We start from the raw sequence: 20563 nt of genomic DNA, 5'->3' as shown, positions 1-20563 counted from the left end.
AAGTTTTTCAGTTACTAAAATACCACGATACTTGATTGCATACAAATTTAATCCCTGATGTTAAGTTGTAGTAGTAATCACAAGTTCAGTTTAGTAAATGTTTTTTGAGCACCATGTGAAGGGTCTAGTCATACATAGTGCTTTGGTCTATTAGAGGATGAATAATTCTGGTGGAATACTCCTTTTTTTGACTAGAAATCGTGAAAGTTATGTGAAGTATTGTTAAGATCAATTAATATTTCATGTGACCGTTAAAACTGAAGTTTATAAAACAGATAAGTAAACTCACCATTCCACCTATAGCTGGAAAATAAGGAATGTAGACTATACCTTTAGAATAACAGTTTTATGTATACATTTCTTAAATACTGGTTTTTATCAAGTACATTTTAAGAATACTTTAATATTTCTCCTGCTTTTTGAATAATAATTGAATTTTCCATTGGAAATTTATAGTATCTTTGCAAAAGATAATGGAAATCATGTAACATATAATTTAGTATTTTGTATTCATCAACATTTTACCGCATTTTTTGGTGCAATTATGGAAATGTAAATTCTTTTTTTGAAATTTTAGAAATAGCCAAAAATCCTGTAATTAATGTTAAAAAACCTTTCAAGTGAAAAGGTGGACTTTCAAATGCCTGATACATAGTAATTAATAATTTTTAAATATTATAAGATTATAAAACATTAACATTTAATATTGCACTGATCGTCATCATTCTAATAAATATTCTGTTTTTTTCTGTTTCAAGCCATGCCTTATACTTTTAAAAATTTCTTGTGTTTTCTTTTGGGACCATCTAAATTTTTCAGCAAATTAAAGAGTTTGAGATTGGGAATTTAGATAAAGATATTTAGTTCTTTTATGTTTAAATAATTTACTTCATTCTGAAATCTTGAAATGGATTCTCAACTTTCAAAGTGGTATTCTCCAGAAAAACTGATGAGTTTATTTTTCTTATTTTTACTGCTAACTTTCCTCCTAATAGAGGATCTCAGTGATAAAAGCAGTTGGGGAGTGGGTGCTGGGTTTGTTTTTGCTGCTTATAAGTAGTATATGACACGTGAGATAATGTTTTAAAAGAGGCTCACATAGGGCATGAAATGGAATACACACAGTACATGTAGCTTGTACTCCCCCTACCGTTTCTGTTGTCTCATCTTTAACTAAAAACTTTTAAAAATCCTTATTGGAAAAGCCTTTGTAGTTCTTTTTGTTGCTGTTGTTTTTCTTTTTTAAATGAACAGGAGAAGAAGCCAAAGAGAATTTTGTAGAGAAAATTATGAGACAACTTTATTCTTTAAAAACAAACAAACTAAATTCTAGGCCTTCAGTACTTTTGTCAGTTATTTCTTTACGAATCAACTGAACAGTCCTTACATAACTTGAGTATTCAGAGGAAATGTAGTATATATTTGGATATTTTCCTGAAGCAAGTAGTGTATATTAAGAATATTCCAAACTATAATACTTGGGTATAACTTAGCCCACATTTGTTTGGCATTGGCAGGAGGTAAACATCAGAATAGTTTTGTTTTGATGAGAGTTGTTCTAGACTCTAAAGTCTCTATACTCCCATTAAATGCTAAAAGGCAGATAAATAATTCCCAGAAATAGCTTGAAAATGTGTGCACCTCTCAGGACTGAAGCTGAGGGCCTTGTATAAAAGAGGTCGCCAGGTTTAGAAGTTAATTATAACCTTAAATGTTCCTAAATATAAATTGTTTTATGGTGTTTTTTTCCCCATTAAATTATCACAGGACAGCTAAGTTTTAACTATGAGTTTAAATGAATATTAAATTAATTTGAAAAGATAAAGAGAATTTTCACATTTCTTAGTACGAGGCCATTTGAATATTAAATAGTAAATAAAAGATGCTTGGAGTTGAATTTGTAGACCCCATGTTTTTAGTAGCTTTCCTCATGTTTCTCGCAGTTTTGCTTTATTTCTCTTACTCTTTCTTTTCTCTATAGCCCTAGCTGTGTCTCTCTCTTTCCATATCTTTCTATTTCTGTCATGTTACTCAAAGCTGTAGTTTGTTGCCTCCTGTCTGGTTTTGATTTTAATCAAAGAGTACAGTATGTCTCTTGATAGAAAGCAGTTTTACTGAATTTGATTTTTGCTTTACTTTTGTTGTTTCATGGGTAAATTCCAAAAACGTTTTTATTTGATTACAGTTTTCCTTATTTTTATAATTGTTCTCTTAACCTTTCTTTTACTTAAGAGATTTTTTTTAAAAAAAGTTCCAGTGTCCACTAATCCAGAACAATATATTTCTCCTTGCAACGTTCCAAACGAGCAGAGGCTGCCAATCTACCACCCAGAATTTTTGTACATGCATACTTCTTCTGATGTTAACATGTTCTCAGTGTGACCTGTACTTTATAGTTTTAGATAATTGTAGCTGTATATATCTAGGAAAGGGAGAAAGAGAAGCTCAAAATAGATACATCTCGTATTGTGTTATCTCTTATGAATCAGGAGAAGAGTCTCTCTCTTTCTCTTTCTTTCTTTTCTTTTCTCCCTCTCCCGTCCCTCCCTCCCTCCCTTCCTCCCTCCCTTCTTTCCTTCCTTCTTTCTTCCTATCATCATCTAACAAGATATAATGTCCTATATTTATACTCTCTGTGTTAAAAGGACTCTCTGATGCTTCCAGTCTGTGTTTCAGCTTCTTTGGGTAAGGAAGTACCTTCGGTCTTCTTATACACTAGTTATTATCACTTTCTTTCAGGTTTTAGGATTCTTTTGATTATATCTCTTAGAGAGAGAGAGAGATATATATATATCTTGGTACCAAAGGCATGTTAATCTGTTACCATGAATGTGACTTTGTCTCTCCAGCTTCTTGTACTGCATTATATTTGGTGAATTACTTTTATGTAGTAATTCTTTGACATAGTCCATGACTTGCTATCACAAGGGTATTTGAGATTTGATAGTTATAAGAGAAAGTATATGAAATTATATAGAATATAAACATGCAGATGAAAACATTTTAACAAATATTTGAGTATTTTATTATTTGAGTGTTTTATTTTGTGTTAAGCACAAAATATGAGGACCACAAGGGAGAAATAAGACATGGTCTTTATTTTTAGTCAGACTGCAGTTAAGTTGGGGAGATAAAATATACAAAATATACCTTAAGAGATAAATATTGATAAATAATTTCAAATGGTAGCATGACAAATGAGAAAAGACAATTGCTGTATCTTAAGATGTAGGGATCACGTCAGGGTGGACGATCGGAGACATTTTGTTGAGGAGGAGGAATTGAAACTATGCCTTGAAAGATAAATAGGAATTGAGTCAGTAAGAAAGAGAATGAATTTTATAAACAGGAGGAATATTATAAAAAGCTGAATGTGAAGACATGTTCATAGTTACTTAGAAAGCTTTATTGCAATAGATTTTGGAAATAATGACAAAAAACAAATTGAGAACTGTCAGTGACTTCAAATGATCTCATAGGCATAAATACCTATGAACCTTGTGGGGACTTTGGTAAATTATTTTATAGGATGGTCAAGAAGCTAAGAGAAAAATAATTTGGTTGCCAGTAGTACTATTTCAGGTATGAAATTGAATAAGTGTGAGGAAAACTACTTTAATTAGTCATGAAAAATTATAGGGTAGGTGGTAGGAAATTTGTAAAGAAAAAATGCATAAATGACTTGGTGTTTTGTGACTATATGGGGATTTGGGCTATAGGGTGACAGGGAGGAAAGATTTAATAAATGGGTTTATAGAGTGTTAAGCCCCGGTGACCTTGAGAACAATGGTTTTATTAATGGAAATAGGAAAGACATAAGGGAGAACTGACTTCTTTTTTCAGTTCATTTGTAATAATGTTTATTATGTTGAACTACCTATGTGGAAATGGCCAGCTGGCACTTGGAGATAGACTACTTAGAGGGACTAGGAGTAAAAAGAAGAAAATATTGAAGTGTTTCCTATAGAATATAGTTTACTTCCTCATGGAGACAGGACAAGGAAGTGCAGAAGGCTTAGACGTAAACTTTGGGAAATACTCATATATTTAGCAGAATAGAAAAGGGGTCACAATCCCTAGAGAGTGTGTCAAGGAAGACACACCATGCTAATATGCCAAAAAGACCAAAAGAAAATAAACCACAAGGAAGGCTTGATCAATAGTACTGATCTCCCCAGACAAATCAGAATGTTGGTACAAAATGCAGTTAAATTTGAAGATATTTATTTTGGTAATATTTTTCTTTAGATGAAAATCTAGAGCTGATTTTTCAGAATCACTTTTATATAATATATATTTTTTCCATTGTATATAATAATCTGATCTGATTTTATCAAGTCAGGTCCAGCAGTTTTCTTTTTTATGTTGGCGTAAGTTAAAGAACTTTCAATATTAAAATAGCCATGCAGTAACAATATTTTAAAGTAATTTGATAACACCTGAACTGTTGGAATTTGGATAGTTTCTTTTAAGGTCGTCTTTGTTTATATAATGACTGTAGTAATGATGAGAAGATAGCCAATGCTTTATTTATTTATTTATTTTTTGAGACGGAGTTTCGCTCTGTCACCAGGCTGGAGTGCAGTGACACAATCTCCACTCACTGCTACCTCCGCCTCCCGGGTTCAGGCGATTCACCTGCCTGCCTCAGCCTCCCAAGTAGCTGGATCTACAGGCGAGCACCACCACACCCAGCTAATTTTTGTATTTGTAGTAGAGACAGGGTTTCACCATGTTGGCCAGGATCCAACACTTACCTCAGATATACATCTGAGTCTCTTCTGTATCTAGTGTACATATTTTTCCCTATGTTAGCAAGCTCTAATCTAAAAGTTTTTTTTAATACATAAGGAAGGACTTCTTAAGGGTTATTCTTAGCATAAATTCCATTTATCAGCTCTTTTCATTCTTGGTATATGAGTCCATTTCATAAAATTAGGGTATTTTAAAAGATGCATAATTTTAAATTTTGGAGTATTTCCTAGGTAAGATGCTTTTAATCAGTGATATGTTAAAAAAAAAAAAAGAAAAAAAAAAAGAAACAAGACAAACTGACCCTGCTAATAGAATTGAAATAACTCTAGAAGAGGATGGTTCTGCCTAAGATAGCCCATAGTTTTTAACCTTCCTCCTTTGTGTTAAGGTTTTTTTTCTAGAAGCGTATACTTCTCATATTCACTCTCTATATATTCTTCATGATTGATATAATTTAGACCCTGAATTTTAGTATGCATTCTGTTTTTAATATACTTCATCTCCGGATTTGTCCAGTTTTTTCCAACATACCTTTCCGAACCTCAGATGGTGGGATTTTAGAACTGGACTCTAGTGATCATTTATCTCCATCATTCCACAGAGAATAGGTGATTTACCTATTACTGATGGAGAGATGTCTTGGGTCTTCAATCTCATTCCTCTGTCTAATCATTCATCTCTCTGCTTCACGAAAATTATGTTACTTGTATATAGTACCCTCCCTCAGAAAAGGTATTAGTATTCTTTCCTTAATGAGTCTGTCCTCATCAGAGCTCTTAGCTCATAAATTTTTGTATCATTTAATTTCTTTAAAGTTCAGTATAAATCTCTAAATGCCTAACAAGTTTATACTACTCATGTATTGGTAGTATTTACAGAATTCTTTAGTCAGTATGAGAATTTTCTAATAAGAGAGTCACTATTTTAACACATCCGATTCTCCCATCTCCTTTTAAAAATAAAACAAAATACAATAATTGCTGAATACACCTTTATTTCTTTTCTTTTTAGTCCTCTTATTCTTTTTGAAGCTTTCACAGTTATTGGTAAATACTGTCTCATAGATTATCTCGACTAAACCTGATTGATATTTAGTGTGTATGAGCTTTATGTGGTCTTTATATATGTCCAAAATAATGCATAACAAGCATACTTGATTTTATTAGAGGAATACTTCATCCAAAATGCACTTATTTTGGTAATTTGTCATTACTTATTAATTTCACTTTTTTGTAATTATTTTACTACAACTGCAGTAAGTGCTAGCTAGCATAAGCTATATGTAGTATTAAATTTCATGTTGACACATTTTCTTGCTATGCAGGGCATTTAATTTTATGATAGTCTCATATGCCTTTCATTTGGTTAGAGAGGGTATTTTCTTTTCATTTTTGAAGATAAGCCTCATTGCTTTCTAGTAGATGTGAATATTCAAATAGTGCTTTCATTTAAAATTTTGTCTTTGAGAATTCTTACTCATACTTTGGCCCTTGTTTAAAAAGATAAAATTCTTTTCTTTTGATTGGCTTAGTTAATCATACCATACATTTTAAAACTAGCTAGGATATTTTTAGTTAATATAGAGAAAGTAAAATATTTTCCTGTTTTATATCATCAACTGTTTGGAAGCCTGGTCTTGGAAAACCTAGTCTGCAGTTTATAGGTATGGGTGTTTATTGTCTGAGCATCCATTAATAGAGAATTGCCTTTTAATTGATGAGGTTAGAGGCACCTTTTCTAACCGGTTCATGAGTAAAGCGGATTCTTTTAATGCCTCCTTTCGTAAACAAATGGTTAATACAAATAATATCGTTTTCTTTTTTTTGATATGATTGAAATGTACTTTCATTTTCTCCATATAAAAGTCACTTTGGAGTTAAACAGATGCCTTATACCAAGAAAATTAATATTGTCTTGCCATATTCACATTGGAATGTGTTATATAGGACACACAGGCATCCTAAATATGATTGCTATTTTTTCTTTGGTTTTTCAGAGCTTTATAAGCTTCAACTGTCCCCAAAGATTATTTTAGAGATCTACTAACTGTAAATGTGACAACATTGATAAATAATAGGGTCAAGGGTTGATCAGTCCTATTTACCCCCCAACCCTCACCCCCGGAAAGAAAAAATGTTTGTTTAAACAACACATGAAGGATACCATGCTTAGGAACCTTTGTCAGATTGCCTTTGAAATTGCTAAATTGCACTACTACTTTCAAGTCTCCGCTCTACTGTCTACTTAAAATTGTAATCTTAGACTTGTAATTACACTTCTGGAAACATTTATTAGAGTAGATTTACAAAGTAGTTGCTTTTTGTTCTGTCTGTTGCCTTCTGTGAAATTTTCAGTGAACGGAGTTAAAAAAAAATCATTTAACAACACATGGCTAAGGCAGTTTCAATCCCCTGATTTTTAGTTTTTGATATAAAAGTCTATTTAGAGGTATACTTTGTTCATGTGCTTGCTTATTTATAACAGTTCATGTAACTTTTTTTTTATTTGCCTAGGAAAACACTGAAAAATAAAGACTTGAATCCTGAATTTCTACTTATAGTCTTTCATTTTTGGCAAATGCCTAGCTGTATGGCTACTGGTGCCCTTGTGGTAATCTGGAGAAATAGTTATATTCTGTCTTGTTTTTGAATTGTTTTAAAGTAGACTTGGAATCAGTTACCTTCCTCTCCTATCTTACCATCCTCCAACTTTCTTCACACTCGAGATACAATCCTGTTTCACTTATGATTCATTTTCTTTCTTTTACAAGTTTTTGTATGTATTAAACGTTAGATAATTTTACTAGGTTTATCTAATATGGTTACATTTTTTTAAAAGTTATTCTTTCTTTTCTATTATTGTAACCATCCAAAAGAGCATTAATAAGCACTGTTGCATACATTTCTTCTTTTTAGCAAGCCAAAGGAAAAAGCTAGTTTTCTTTTTGAGGCAATCCCATTTGTGGTATTGTATTAACTTCTTAGGTAAAGTCCTTTCTTTTATAGAAATGAGTTTTCTCTTTTTACCAAAATGCAAACCTTCCTTGACAAATCCGTTATTCTTCTTCTGAATTTTAACTTCTGCATTTGGTGAACTGTACATCCATCCTTATGCCGCATTTTTAATACTAAAGAAAGAAACCACTTTTCTCTTTTCCAAGCATTTCCTGGGATATTACTAATAAAACTCAATTTGTTCTAGATCAGTGGATACCGGAACAGAAAGGAGGTATTTCTTACCTGATAATGTGTGTGTGTTCCGATTCTGCTAATCCAGAAATCCAACAGCATTTGTTGAAAATCATCCTTAGTTGTTATTTGTTAGGGAGTCAACTCCCTATTTTAGTTGTTTCTGAAATTCAGTCCCTAGATGTGCTTTAGATAGGGTAGAATTTTTACCTCTTTCAGAACACTGCTAAAGAAGTTTTCAACTGGAACATAGTCTGAAGAAGCACTGAGAGCAAAAAATTCAGAGTGGTGATTGGCCACCTCTGTTTGATTGACAGGTTGCAGGGAGGAAACCCATTCGTTCTGGATTAATGGAACTGGAAAACAGAAAACAATTATCAGGTAAAAAAAACCTTTTCTTTAACCTTTGAAATTCACCATTTAAAAGACGAGTCAGACTACCAGGGAATTTATTACCAAAAATAATAAAATCTAGTGTCATTTGAGCAGTGATCTCTGGCTACTACTTCCAAGAGTTACCAAAAAATCGGTACAGTTGCTACATGTCAGCTTTTGCAGAAAGGGCATGATTGAACAGAGATAGATGGAGTTTAAGACGTAATTATGTGTTAAATCTTGAGTTTAAAACATGAAGCAGAATTCTATGGGTGGGGGAGATTGGTATTCTTTTATTTCCTGAATTGTGTTTGGTCTGTGGATAAATACTTTATTTTTGAAGGCTATTAATCTGGTACTTTTCATGAATATTCATAAATTTTATTACCATACTATGCTTGTTTTGCTTAATCTTCACTTCATTAGGATGTATACTTCTTTTATCATAAAATTATTTTAATAATAGTGACCAATTCTTTACATTTTAATGGTAGTTTTCTTACTGTTGGTTAAATATATTTCAGATTGAAGGCCAAGGACATGGCGCAGTATTTGACTGCAAATGCTCTCCTGATGGTCAGCATTTTGCTTGCACCGACTCTCATGGACATCTTTTAATTTTTGGCTTTGGGTCCAGTAGCAAATATGACAAGGTAGAGTATGATGACTATTTATCATGTCCTTATTTTTTTTTTAATGCATGTTTAGGGGTTGTATGTTTTTGGAGTAGGTGAGAATCAGCATCTTTACATTCAGGATAAAATTTGAAGAATCTTATGTTAAGTAGTCTGGAGACTTAGTTTTGGTAAGGAAGGTGAAGACAGCAGTTAAATCTCACTTTATTAGGGCTTATTATTTAAAAATCTACATATTTCAGAAAAAAAATAACTCTTAACCTGCTGGAGCAATCTAGATTGGAATTCTTAACATGGGGTATATAAACTGGAGATGGAAGATGTTATCCATATTGGGACTCTGAAATTATGTAAAATGTTTTATTTATGTAGATAATATGTTCTTATCTAGGGTACAAATCTGTGGCTTTCATAAGATTCTTAAAAGTGTATTATATTACCTGATTGTAATGTTTTTTATTAAAGATCCTGTCCAGTTTTGGGGAGCTTTTTTTTACAGGGTGGGTGTGAAATGTCTCATTATGTTGCCTAGACTGGCTTTGAATTCTTGGGCTCAAACAATCCTCTTATTTCAGCCTACTAAATAATTAGCTGGCACTACAGGCATATGCCCTGCCTCTGTGCTCAGCATTTAAAGACCTCAACTTTAAGATCAGTGACTAAAAGAAGTAAATTGATTACTTGTGGTGGAATGGTATAAAAGATTATGATAGTAAATATTGAGTAGTTTATAATTTAGTTTAAAAAACTGCAAATTAACCAGTGAAATTTTATATAATAAAATTTATGTCCTGGTTGAATTTATATTAATAATTTGATATCATCTCAAAACATTTAGAGAAAATGCTTATTATCCCTTAGAAAATCTTATGTTGATTTTATAGTAATATTACACAAATCATACTTACTGTATAACTAAGGATTTAAGATAAAACACGGTAGCTGTGTGGAAGTAAAAAGACTGTTGAATGATTTATGACTAGATTTGATGTTACCATTTTAATTTAAAATTGAATATTGAATAGCTTATTTTTAGTAGTAGCTTTTCTACACAGTAACCTCCCCTTATCCACAGGGAATATGTTCTAAGACTGCAAATGGATGCCTAAAACCTTGGAGCGTACCAAACCCTATGCACACTGTGTTTTTCCTATACAGTAATGGGTGGGTAGCATATCTAGGCAATGTGGATATGCTGGACAAAGGGATGATTTGTGTCCCAAGTGAGATGGCATGTGATTTCATTATGCTTTTTGGAAAAGTGCACAGTTTAAAACTTATAAGTTGGTTATTTCTGGAGTTTTCTGTTTAGCATTTTTGGAGTCAGGTTGACCACAGGTAACTGAAACCATAGAAAGCAAAATTGCAAATAAGAGGGGGACTCCTGTGTGTAATCTCTTCCTTGTTTCAGAGAAAATTTAAAGCAGCTACTTTTCCGATCATAATACTTAAGGTAGAAAATTAAAAGACCTATTTACAATTAATTCAGGAAAATAATATTTTGAAAATTGTTGCTTAATACCATTATTTGTATTCAGATGTTTGCTTTCTATTAAAAATGTCGTAGACTTTTTTCTATAATGATACATTTTTATTTTTCCAGTCTTTTATGAACTTTTCTTTTTACAGATAGCAGATCAGATGTTCTTTCATAGTGATTATCGGCCACTTATTCGTGATGCCAACAATTTTGTGTTAGATGAACAGACTCAGCAAGCACCTCATCTTATGCCTCCCCCTTTTTTGGTTGACGTTGATGGTAACCCTCATCCATCAAGATATCAAAGATTAGTTCCTGGCCGTGAAAATTGCAGGGAGGAGCAACTCATCCCTCAGATGGGAGTAACTTCCTCAGGTAGGTGCTCTTTTTCTTAGACAGTCAAATTTTCTTCTTCCCACTGAACTGTTAAAATTGCTAATTGAGTAAAACTTTGTTTTCATTTGTTAAGTGGATAAGAAGTAAAAGTATTGTTTTATACTTTTATACAAGTCTTTGATCATGCTTAAGGATTACAAGTTAATTATGGAACGCTGTCGATTTACAGCAATAATTTTGATTACTATCCATTTGTAACACCTAGGGATCAGTAAGGTAGTTGCTGTATTTGGTGTGAAACAAGTCAATTCATTTACTTACTCAGCAACATTTATTGATAATCTCTTCTGTCTCTGACACCTGCTAAGCCATGGCTATTCAGTAGTGAATTAAACAAACATGATCCTTGCTTTCACGGAATGGGTTAGTAGATTATTAAACACAGTTTATTAGAATAAACAAATACATAGTTCAAATTGTGATGAATATTACTAAAGGGAATAATAGCATGATGTGAGAGAGATTGGAGATGGCCTGTTCACATTGAAGATGTTTTAAGAAGTTGTCAACTTTTAAAGGCTTATAAGAGGATTGACATGGAAAGTGTTGAGAACTGTTCTAGTGAAGTAATGGAGTGTTGGAGAATTAAGTGAGAGTTAAAATGGAGTCAGAGTCTACAAACTGCTTTCCCTCTTTTGACAAGAAATGTAGCACTAGTGTATTAAGTAAAAATAATGGAAATGTTCTGTAAAGAAGGTTAAACCAGTTTTGTCATTATGAATACTTCTATATTTTTAGACTAGAAGATATTTATGAAAATATTTTAAGTTCTAGACTTTAATTGACAAAAGCTTCTAAGTAGCTTTTGCGTGGAGTGACTTTTAAATAATGAAAAAAATCAACTTCAAACCTGCATCTTATTTTTCTCAAAGGATTTAGCATGAAGTTGCAGTAAAGATGGACATACTGGATAGAAAGGGCTGCTCTTGGAATTAGACATGTCTACTTAGAATGGAGGGTGAGAAGAAGCGTTAGAGGAATCATTCCTGCTGCTACTGATAGAGTAGTGCAGTCCAGCGGACTTGAATATCTGGAGTTTGTGAGATTCATGTGTCTCATTACATGGACACAGCATGAACTCAGAGAATAAGTAGTATTTGAGAAGTATGGGCAGATATTCAGGTTAGGTAAGTTTCAGTATTAGAGAAGTTTTGGTCATAGAACTGAAATTAAGAGAAATGTCTTTAGTCTCTTGGAGAGGAATTGGCAAAATCAGATTGTGCCCAAGCCTCAAAATTGATAGTTACTTTAGGGTTTCAGACATAAGGAAATAAGGAAAAGACTCATTTATTAAAGTATCAGTGCTACCTAATTACTTTTTAAGTCCATTGACCAATTTATTAAGGGCTCTCATAAACAGTATTTAATCCTGTATCTATGATATTCCAGTCCTGAAAGTTGAGAGAATTCAAAATTTAGTGGTATTGTGTCATAGAATCACGGGGACTGTGACTGCAGCTCTGATTCTCAGTCCATTGTTCTTTCTTCCATGTAAAGTAGGCATAATCTTAAAAATGAAATACTTACCAGTTATTGGTATCCATAAGAGTCGATAGCAATAATATTGGCTTTGTAATGAGTCACAAAATTTTTCAGTGTTCTAATTCTCAGAATTCAGGGTAAAAATCTTTTTTTGTCATGTTTTAGAGTTACTGAGTCTAAAAATGGTTAATACAAAAATAGAACAAAAGCAAAATGCTTTTCAAAAAAACCTTAGTGTTTTATGTGCAAATCCAGATAATAAAATTTATTGTGGGAAATCTCTCAGAGTTAGGGAAAAACAGATTTGAGTTATTATAACAATAAATTATCTTGTTATATTGACACCATACAATATACTTTAAATGTGTTTTTTTTCAGTTGTAAACTTCAGCTATATCAGATTATTCATCAGTATTCCAACATGTTTTTCCAACAGCAAACCGGGAAAGAAGTATAAGACATTAGAACTTTTACTTCTGTCTACTTTGCCACTTCTACCTTGGTGACCTTAAACAAGTTATTTTATCCTATTGAATTTTAGTTTAATGTTATGCATTTAATACATGTAATTTCTTTTTCCTTTTACCCTTCTTACTACTACTTCATTTCAGAATATCCTCTCTATCTTTTCTTACCATTTAAGCCCACCCTAAAATTCTGAGCTGATCAGATCTTCTCATATACTTGTATGGCTGATACTAATTGCTCCCTTCTTTATACTCATGGCAATATTTTTCATATATTTTATAATACACCTTTTAAAAATTTATTCAGCAAGAGAATATTTTTTAATGCCTAGCATTGTACTAGATTTAGATAATATTAAGATAAATGAGACAGTTCATGCTTTTAAGGAACGAACTGGTTTGGGCTTCATTTATGTTTTATATTGCTCTGAATACTTAGATATGTATGGATTGTTTAAGGAAGTGAAAGAGGGTAGCAGCTAATTCTTTCAGAAGTAATTGGAAAGATTTCACAGAGGAAATATCATGGAGGTGCCATTTTAGTTGGTGCTGGAATGGTAAGTTAGAGATTATCATGTTTATCTTTATAGTGGGAATATTGTGTTCAAAAGTTTCAGTGCATGAAGGTGTTTTCTTGTTAGAAGGGCAGAAGTCAAGTGGTCCTGTATGAGTGGTACAAGTAAGAATTAATGCTGGAAAAGTTGGATGGGTTAAAATACAAGTTTCTCCCTGCTTCACAGCCTTTGTACCTCTTGCCTTCTACCTGAAGTGTTCCTTATCTAGCTCTTTATGTGGCTAAGTAATTTAAATCTCAGCTCAAATGCTACCTTGTCCGAGAGGGCTTCTCTGAGTTTTCTGACCCACCATCACCTTCTTTATTTCAACACCTTTCTTTCATACTGTGCATTAACTCCTAGGTTATTGTTTACTTTCCCCATCAGTATGTTAGCTCCTTAAAGGACAAGGATCTTCATGTCCCTTATTTACCACTAGATCTCAGTACCTGGCATAGTTCCTAATGTATAGTAGAAAGTCAATAATTTATTGAATAAACAAGGCAGTAAACTTTTTTTTTAAGAAAGTGAGTAATCAGATGTGTCATTTTAAAAGAAACTATGATCTAAGTGGAAAACCTTACTATTGCCACTTATTAGATGTGTGACTTCGAACGGTTATTTTGGTTTTCCCATCTATAAAGTGGAGTTGTTTATATATACCTAATGGAGTTACCATAAGGATTATGAATATCTAAATCATGATAAACACTTAGTAAAAGTTAGCAACCATCCTCGTCATTATTTTTGATAAACTAAGATGGACAGATGTTTTCTTTTTTTTTTTTTTTCAACTCCCATCATTTACAGTTGATCATTTAAGTCTTTTACCCAAGCAACATTTATGTTAGATTCTGAACTCATAAGTGAGGTTGGTGAGTAAAGTGGTTTAAATAGTAACTAAAGTATTCATAATATTTTGTGTGGTATTGCATAGGACTGAATCAAGTTTTAAGTCAGCAAGCAAACCAGGAGATCAGCCCACTAGACAGCATGATTCAAAGACTACAACAGGAGCAAGACCTGAGACGTTCTGGTGAAGCAGCTATCAGTAATACCAACCGTTTAAGTAGAGGTAAGCAGGTATTCCATTTTAAGTGCAATGTTTAAAAATTTAAAACAGCCTAAACCTCCCACAGTGTTAAGTGATTTAAAAAATTATGGTACATCCTGGCCGGGCGCGGTGGCTCAAGCCTGTAATCCCAGCACTTTGGGAGGCCGAGACGGGCGGATCACGAGGTCAGGAGTTCGAGACCATCCTGGCTAACACGGTGAAACCCCGTCTCTACTAAAAAATACGAAAAACTAGCCGGGCGAGGTGGCAGGCGCCTGTAGTCCCGGCTACTCGGGAGGCTGAGGCAGGAGAATGGCGTAAAAACCCGGGAGGCGGAGCTTGCAGTGAGCTGAGATCTGGCCACTGCACTCCAGCCTGGGCGACACAGCGAGACTCCGTCTCAAAAAAAAAAAAAAAAAAAAAAAAAAATTATGGTACATCCATAAAATGAAATACTAGGCTGCCAAAATGATCAGGGTTTTGAAGAATATTTAATGACCTAAGAAAATGGTTCATAACGAGATTTCAAGTTAGAGATAATGAGTTTTTAAATGTGTATATTCTTCCACATTTTCTATAGGAGACATGTAGAGTAGTCCAAGCCACATTCTTGAACATCTCATCGCCCTTATTGTTGTATATCATTAAACTTGAAGAGTCAAAACAAATTTATGAACCATAAATACTCTTGGGTTTGTCTATTTTGCTTCTTAAGAAGTTTTCCCAAAAATATTCAGCATTTTTTTAAGGTAATGATTTTATATCCTTGGGGCTTAATAGTCTATAGTTATGATTCATTGATTTATCTAATCAACTGAATAACGATGTTTTGTTTTCATTAAACCACTTTTGCCTGTGGTTTAGTTCCTGATAGGGTAATTTAATTATTTTGCCACAGTAAGAAGTTTCATGTGGAAGATAGTGTTTTGTCTCTTTTTTCTGTTATAAACTAATGGAGAAATATTTCTAAGTAGAACTTAATATACTAACTTTTTCACTTAGGCTCTGTAAGTTCTACCTCAGAGGTTCATTCACCACCAAACGTAGGACTGAGACGTAGTGGACAAATTGAAGGTGTACGGCAAATGCACAGCAATGCACCAAGAAGTGAAATAGCCACAGAGCGGGATCTTGTGGCTTGGAGTCGGAGGGTGGTAGTACCCGAGCTATCAGCTGGTATAGCCAGGTAAGGGAAGTTGTGAATTTTTATGTACCATAGTTCCTTGTGTTCATTTTGAATTAACAGCATTCACAGCATAATACCTTTTCAGCTCTGTAATTCCTCTGAAATTTATCTGAAAGGATAGTATAAACTATTCATGACTGTAGAAAAATTAAGTTTCTAAAATATGTTTATTTCTAGAATGATTTATGTAAATGATAAGAATGATATGTGTTAAGGTCAACAGGAAAATCATAAATTTGGATTGACCAAATGGAAGGTTTTATTGAGTAGCATATTTCAGTCTTGGTTTGTCCTGTTTAACTGTATCTTAAAATACATTTTATAAAGTTTGTTATAATTATTTAATTTTTTTAATGGCTATATCCAGTCATTCACATGATATTCAGATGCAAAAAAAAAGTGAATTGGAAAATACAAAAAGATTTTATATTTATTAAAATATTTATATTTAAAAGTATACATTTATGACTTTAAAAGTGTTGATTTAATAAAATTCTATTCTGTTAGACCATGCCGTGAGGGAACTTTATATCCAGTTCCTTTTGATCTTCACTGATGAAATACTCTTGAATGAGGCCTATATGAACCTAATTAATGCTGATTGCTGTGTATGAAATATGTTCTAAGTATGAAGGTCAAAATGTGAATTTGAATTTAAGATTGTCTAGTTCTTCAACTCAGAAGGTAGTAGTAATTATATAATTAAAATTTTGGTCTTAATGTTCATATAGATTATGCTTTTTGATTGGACATACTTTGAATTTACTTTAGGATTTAGAATTAAACACACACCAAAGGTATACATTTATACTTTCTTATGACATATGTGCCCAGTTATCCATCATAAATTAATTAACTCACATGGTATATTTTTAGTTAGATCCTTGTTTACTTTTTAATTCTAATGTTAAGGTTTGAAAGGGGTCAAGTAAATAATGCCCATTTTTTCAACACCAATTCTGAAATAATTGAAAAATAACGTGGAAAATAAGACACATAGTAAATCAGACTATCACTGTTTGTTACTATCACTTTTTATTTCATGAAATAAAAACCGTATCAGTAACAAAAAGTTACATTCCACAAAAACCATAACAGTAACAAAAAGTGATATTCCCCAGACACAGATAGCAGTGGGCCACAGTTATTCTCCCCTTCTGGGACATGTGGTTTGCTTCTTTAAGATGCAGGACAAAATGTATAATTGCACACAGTGGCATAAGGCTGGGCTGTGCTAAGCTGGGTTTTTCTTCCAGAGCATGTCAGTTGACTAATTTACTCCTCCTCTGGAGAGGAATGAGTCAGGAGATGTGGTCACTAGTTGTTGCTTGAGGCTCCTGCACATGGAACGGAACCTGAGGAGTGAGGAAGATTAGCGTCTCTTCAAATATTCTTCATCCTTTTATTCCTTTATCATTGGGCTTAACTATTCATTGGCCTATGGTCAAGCAAGACTGTGGCCATAACTTTAACAGATATTCTTTCTTTGGGCTTCCTAGAGCTTTGTCTCAAACTTTGTACTCATCCTATGGAAATCTTCCTGAGAATCTCTACAATGGGTAGTCTAAAGTTTCCTTTTAAAAGGCTCTCTGAAATGGGTCAGCCTCATCCATTAATTAAAATGGAATCCAATGACATACCCAACACGGGGCTAAGTGACTTAGAAATAATTCTCATAACTCAATAGTAAACATCATCCATCCAGAGAATGGGCAAAAGACATGAACAGACATTTACCAAAAAGGATCTATAGATGACAAATAAGCACATGAAAAGATAATCAATGTCATTAACCATTAGGGAAATACAAGTTGAAACCACAATGAAGTATCACTGCATTCTTCTCAGAATGGTTAAAATGAAAAATAAGTGACAGCACCAAATGCTAGAGAGGATGGAGAGAAAACTGAATTACTCATGCATTGCTAGTGGGAATGTAAAACGATAGAACCATTTTGCGAAACACTTTTGCACTTCCCTAAAATCCTAAACATACAACTGCCTGTCATATGACCCAGCAGTTGCACTATTGGGAATTTATCCTAAAGAAATGAAAACTCATGTTGACACAAAAACCTGAACATAAATGTATAGCAGCTTTATTTGTAATACCCAAAAGCCAGAAAGATACCCAGATGTTATTTCAGTGGGTAGATGGTTAAACAATGGTATATTCACACCATGGACTACTACTGTGCAGTAAAAAGGAACAACATATTGATACAATGGGTATGAATCTTGAGGGAATTATGCTGAGTGGAGAAAAATAATTTCAACGTATATTCTGTATGATTCTGTTTATGAAATATTCTTGAAATGACAAGGGTATAGGAATGGAGAACAGATTTAGGTTGCTAAGATACAGGCATACTTTGGAGATATTGCAGCTTTGGTTCCAGACCAGTGCAATAAAGTAGCTCACATGATTTTTTTTTTTGTTACCCAGTGCATATAAACGTTATGATTATACTATTCTTTAATCTGTTAATTGTACAATATGATTATGTCTGAAAAAAACTACATACCTAATTTGAAAATTCTTTACTGCTGAAAAATGCTAACAACCATCTGAACCTTCAATGATTATACTCTTCTTGCTGGTGAATGGTCTTGCCTCGATGTTGATGGCTGCTGGCTGATCAGAGTGGAGGTTGCTGAAGGTTGAAATGGCTGTGGCAGTTTCTTAAAATAAGACAGTAATAAAGTTTGCCACATTGATTTGACTACACATGAAGTATTTCTGTGTAGAACTTATTTCAAAACTGGGGTCAGTCCCCTCAAACCCTACCATTGCTTTATTAAGTTCATGTAATTTTCTTTTCCTTTTTTTTTTTTTTTTTTTTGAGACGGAGTCTCACTCTGTCACCCACACTGGAGTGCAGTGGCATGATCTCTGCTCACCACAACCTCCACTTCCCAGGTTCAAGCAATTCCCCTGCCTCAACCTCACCAGTAGCTGGGACTACAAGCGCATGCCACCACGTCTGGATAATTTTTTGTAGTTTTAGTAGAGACAGGGTTTCACCATGTTAGCCAGAATGGTCTTGATCTCCTGACCTTGTGATCTACCCGCTTCGGCCTCCCAAAGTGCCAGGATTACAGGCATGAGCCACTGCGCATAGCCAAGTTTGTATAATTTTCTACATCCTTTGTTAACATTTCAGCAATGTTCAAAGCATATTCACTAGAGTAGCCTCCCTCAAGAAACTTCTTTGTTCATCCATGAGCCGCTCCTCATTCGTTTAAAGTTTTATTATGCAACTTCAGCAATTCAGTCACATCTTTAGTTGCCACATCTAATTCTAGTTCTCCTGTTTCCATTACATCTACAGTAACTTCTTCCACTGATGTCTTCAGCCTTCAGAATCATCTGTGAGGGTGGGAATCAACTTCTTTCAAACTCCTACTAATGGTGATACTTTTCCTCTTCCCATGAATCATAAATGTTCTTAATGGCATCTAGAATGGTGAATCCTTTCCAGAAGGTTTTCAATGTACTTTGCCCAGATCTGTTAGCAGAGTAACTATCTAGTACAGCTATAGCCTTATGAAATGTAATTTCTTAAATAAAAAGACTTGAAAATCAGAATTACTCCTTGACCCATAGACTGCAGAATGGATGTTCGGTTAACAGGCATGAAAATAACACTAATCACCTTGTATATTTTCATCATAGCTCTTGGGTGAGTAGGTGCATTGTCAGTGAACAGTAATGTTATGAAAGCAATCATGTTTTCCGAGTAGTAGGTCTTAACAGTGGGCTGAAAATATTCAGTAAACCATACTATAAACAGATGTGCTGCCATCTAGACTTTGTTGTTTCATTTATGGAGCACAAGATGAGTGTATTTATCATAATTCTTAAGTGCCCTAGGATTTTTGGAATGATAAATGAGCATTAGCTTCAAGTTGAAGTCACTAGCTTCATTAGCCCCTAACAAGAGATTTAGACTCTCCTTTGAAGATTTGAAGCCAAGCCTTTACTTCTCTCTAGCTGTGAAAGTCCAGATGATATCTTCTTCCATTTAGATGGCTGTTTGATCTGTTACTACATTGAAAATCTGTTGTTTAGTGTAGCTGTTTTCTTCAGTGAACTTAGCTAGATATTCTGGATAAATTGCTGCAGCTACTTCATCAGCACTTGCTGCTTCACCCTGCACTTTTATGTTACACAGGTAGTTCTTCCTTGAGCCTCATGAACCAACCTCTGCTAGCTTCCAACTTTTCTTCTGCAGCTTTTTCCCCCTCTTCCAACCTTCATAGAAGAGAAGAGAGTTAGGGCCTTGCTCTGGATTAGGCTTTGGCTTAAGAGGATGTTGTAACTGATTTGATCTTCTCTCCAGACCACAAAAAACAATTTCTGTATCAGCAACAAGTCTGCTTCACTTTCATATCATTCCTATGTTCACTGGAGTAGCATATTTAACTTCCTTCAAGAGCTTTTCCTTTTCATTCAAAACATGGTTGTTTGGCACAAGAGCCATAGCTTTCAGCTTGTCTCAGCTTTTGACACACTTTCGTCACAGAGTTTAATCATTTCTACCTTTGATTTAAAGTGAGAGATGATTTCACTGAATCAGTTAGGGTTTTTAATTGGCCTAACTTTAATATTGTTCTGTCTCAGGGAATAGTGAGGCCTGAGGAGAGGGAGAAGGTGGGGCAATGGCTAGTTGGCGGAGCAGTCAGAACACATGGAACATTGGTCAGTTAAGTTCATTGTCCTATATAGGTGAGGTTCATGGCGCTTCAAAACAACTACAATAGAAGCATAAAAAATTACTGACAACAGATCTCCATAATAGATATGGTAGTGAAAATGCTTGAAATATTTTAAGAATTACCAAAATGTGACACAGAGACACGAAGTTAGCACATGTGGTTGAAAAATGGCGCTTGCTCACTGCAGGGTTGTCACAGACTTTCAACTTGTAAAAAAAAAAATACACTATCTGCAAAGCACAGTAAAACAATGTATGCCTGTGTACACACAC

The 20563-nt window shown here is 33.8% G+C and overlaps 1 protein-coding gene across 2 annotated transcripts in view; it reads left to right on the top strand.

The window, feature by feature from the left end:
- Nucleotides 1–20563, top strand: part of PHIP (pleckstrin homology domain interacting protein) — a 138393-nt gene that overhangs the window by 67334 nt on the left and 50496 nt on the right. For both annotated transcript variants that reach the window (XM_025381903.1, XM_025381902.1), the window contains exons 16-19: nucleotides 8843–8971; nucleotides 10583–10808; nucleotides 14270–14407; nucleotides 15389–15572. In XM_025381903.1, coding sequence (XP_025237688.1) covers nucleotides 8843–8971; nucleotides 10583–10808; nucleotides 14270–14407; nucleotides 15389–15572 — 677 coding nt within the window. The remainder of the gene's footprint in view (nucleotides 1–8842; nucleotides 8972–10582; nucleotides 10809–14269; nucleotides 14408–15388; nucleotides 15573–20563) is intronic.

The sequence above is a fragment of the Theropithecus gelada genome, chromosome 4, assembly GCF_003255815.1.
Source record: "Theropithecus gelada isolate Dixy chromosome 4, Tgel_1.0, whole genome shotgun sequence".
In the NCBI taxonomy this organism is placed as follows: domain Eukaryota; kingdom Metazoa; phylum Chordata; class Mammalia; order Primates; family Cercopithecidae; genus Theropithecus; species Theropithecus gelada.
The sequence above is the reverse complement of the archived record's forward strand: the minus strand, read 5'-3'. Positions and strand labels throughout refer to the sequence as shown.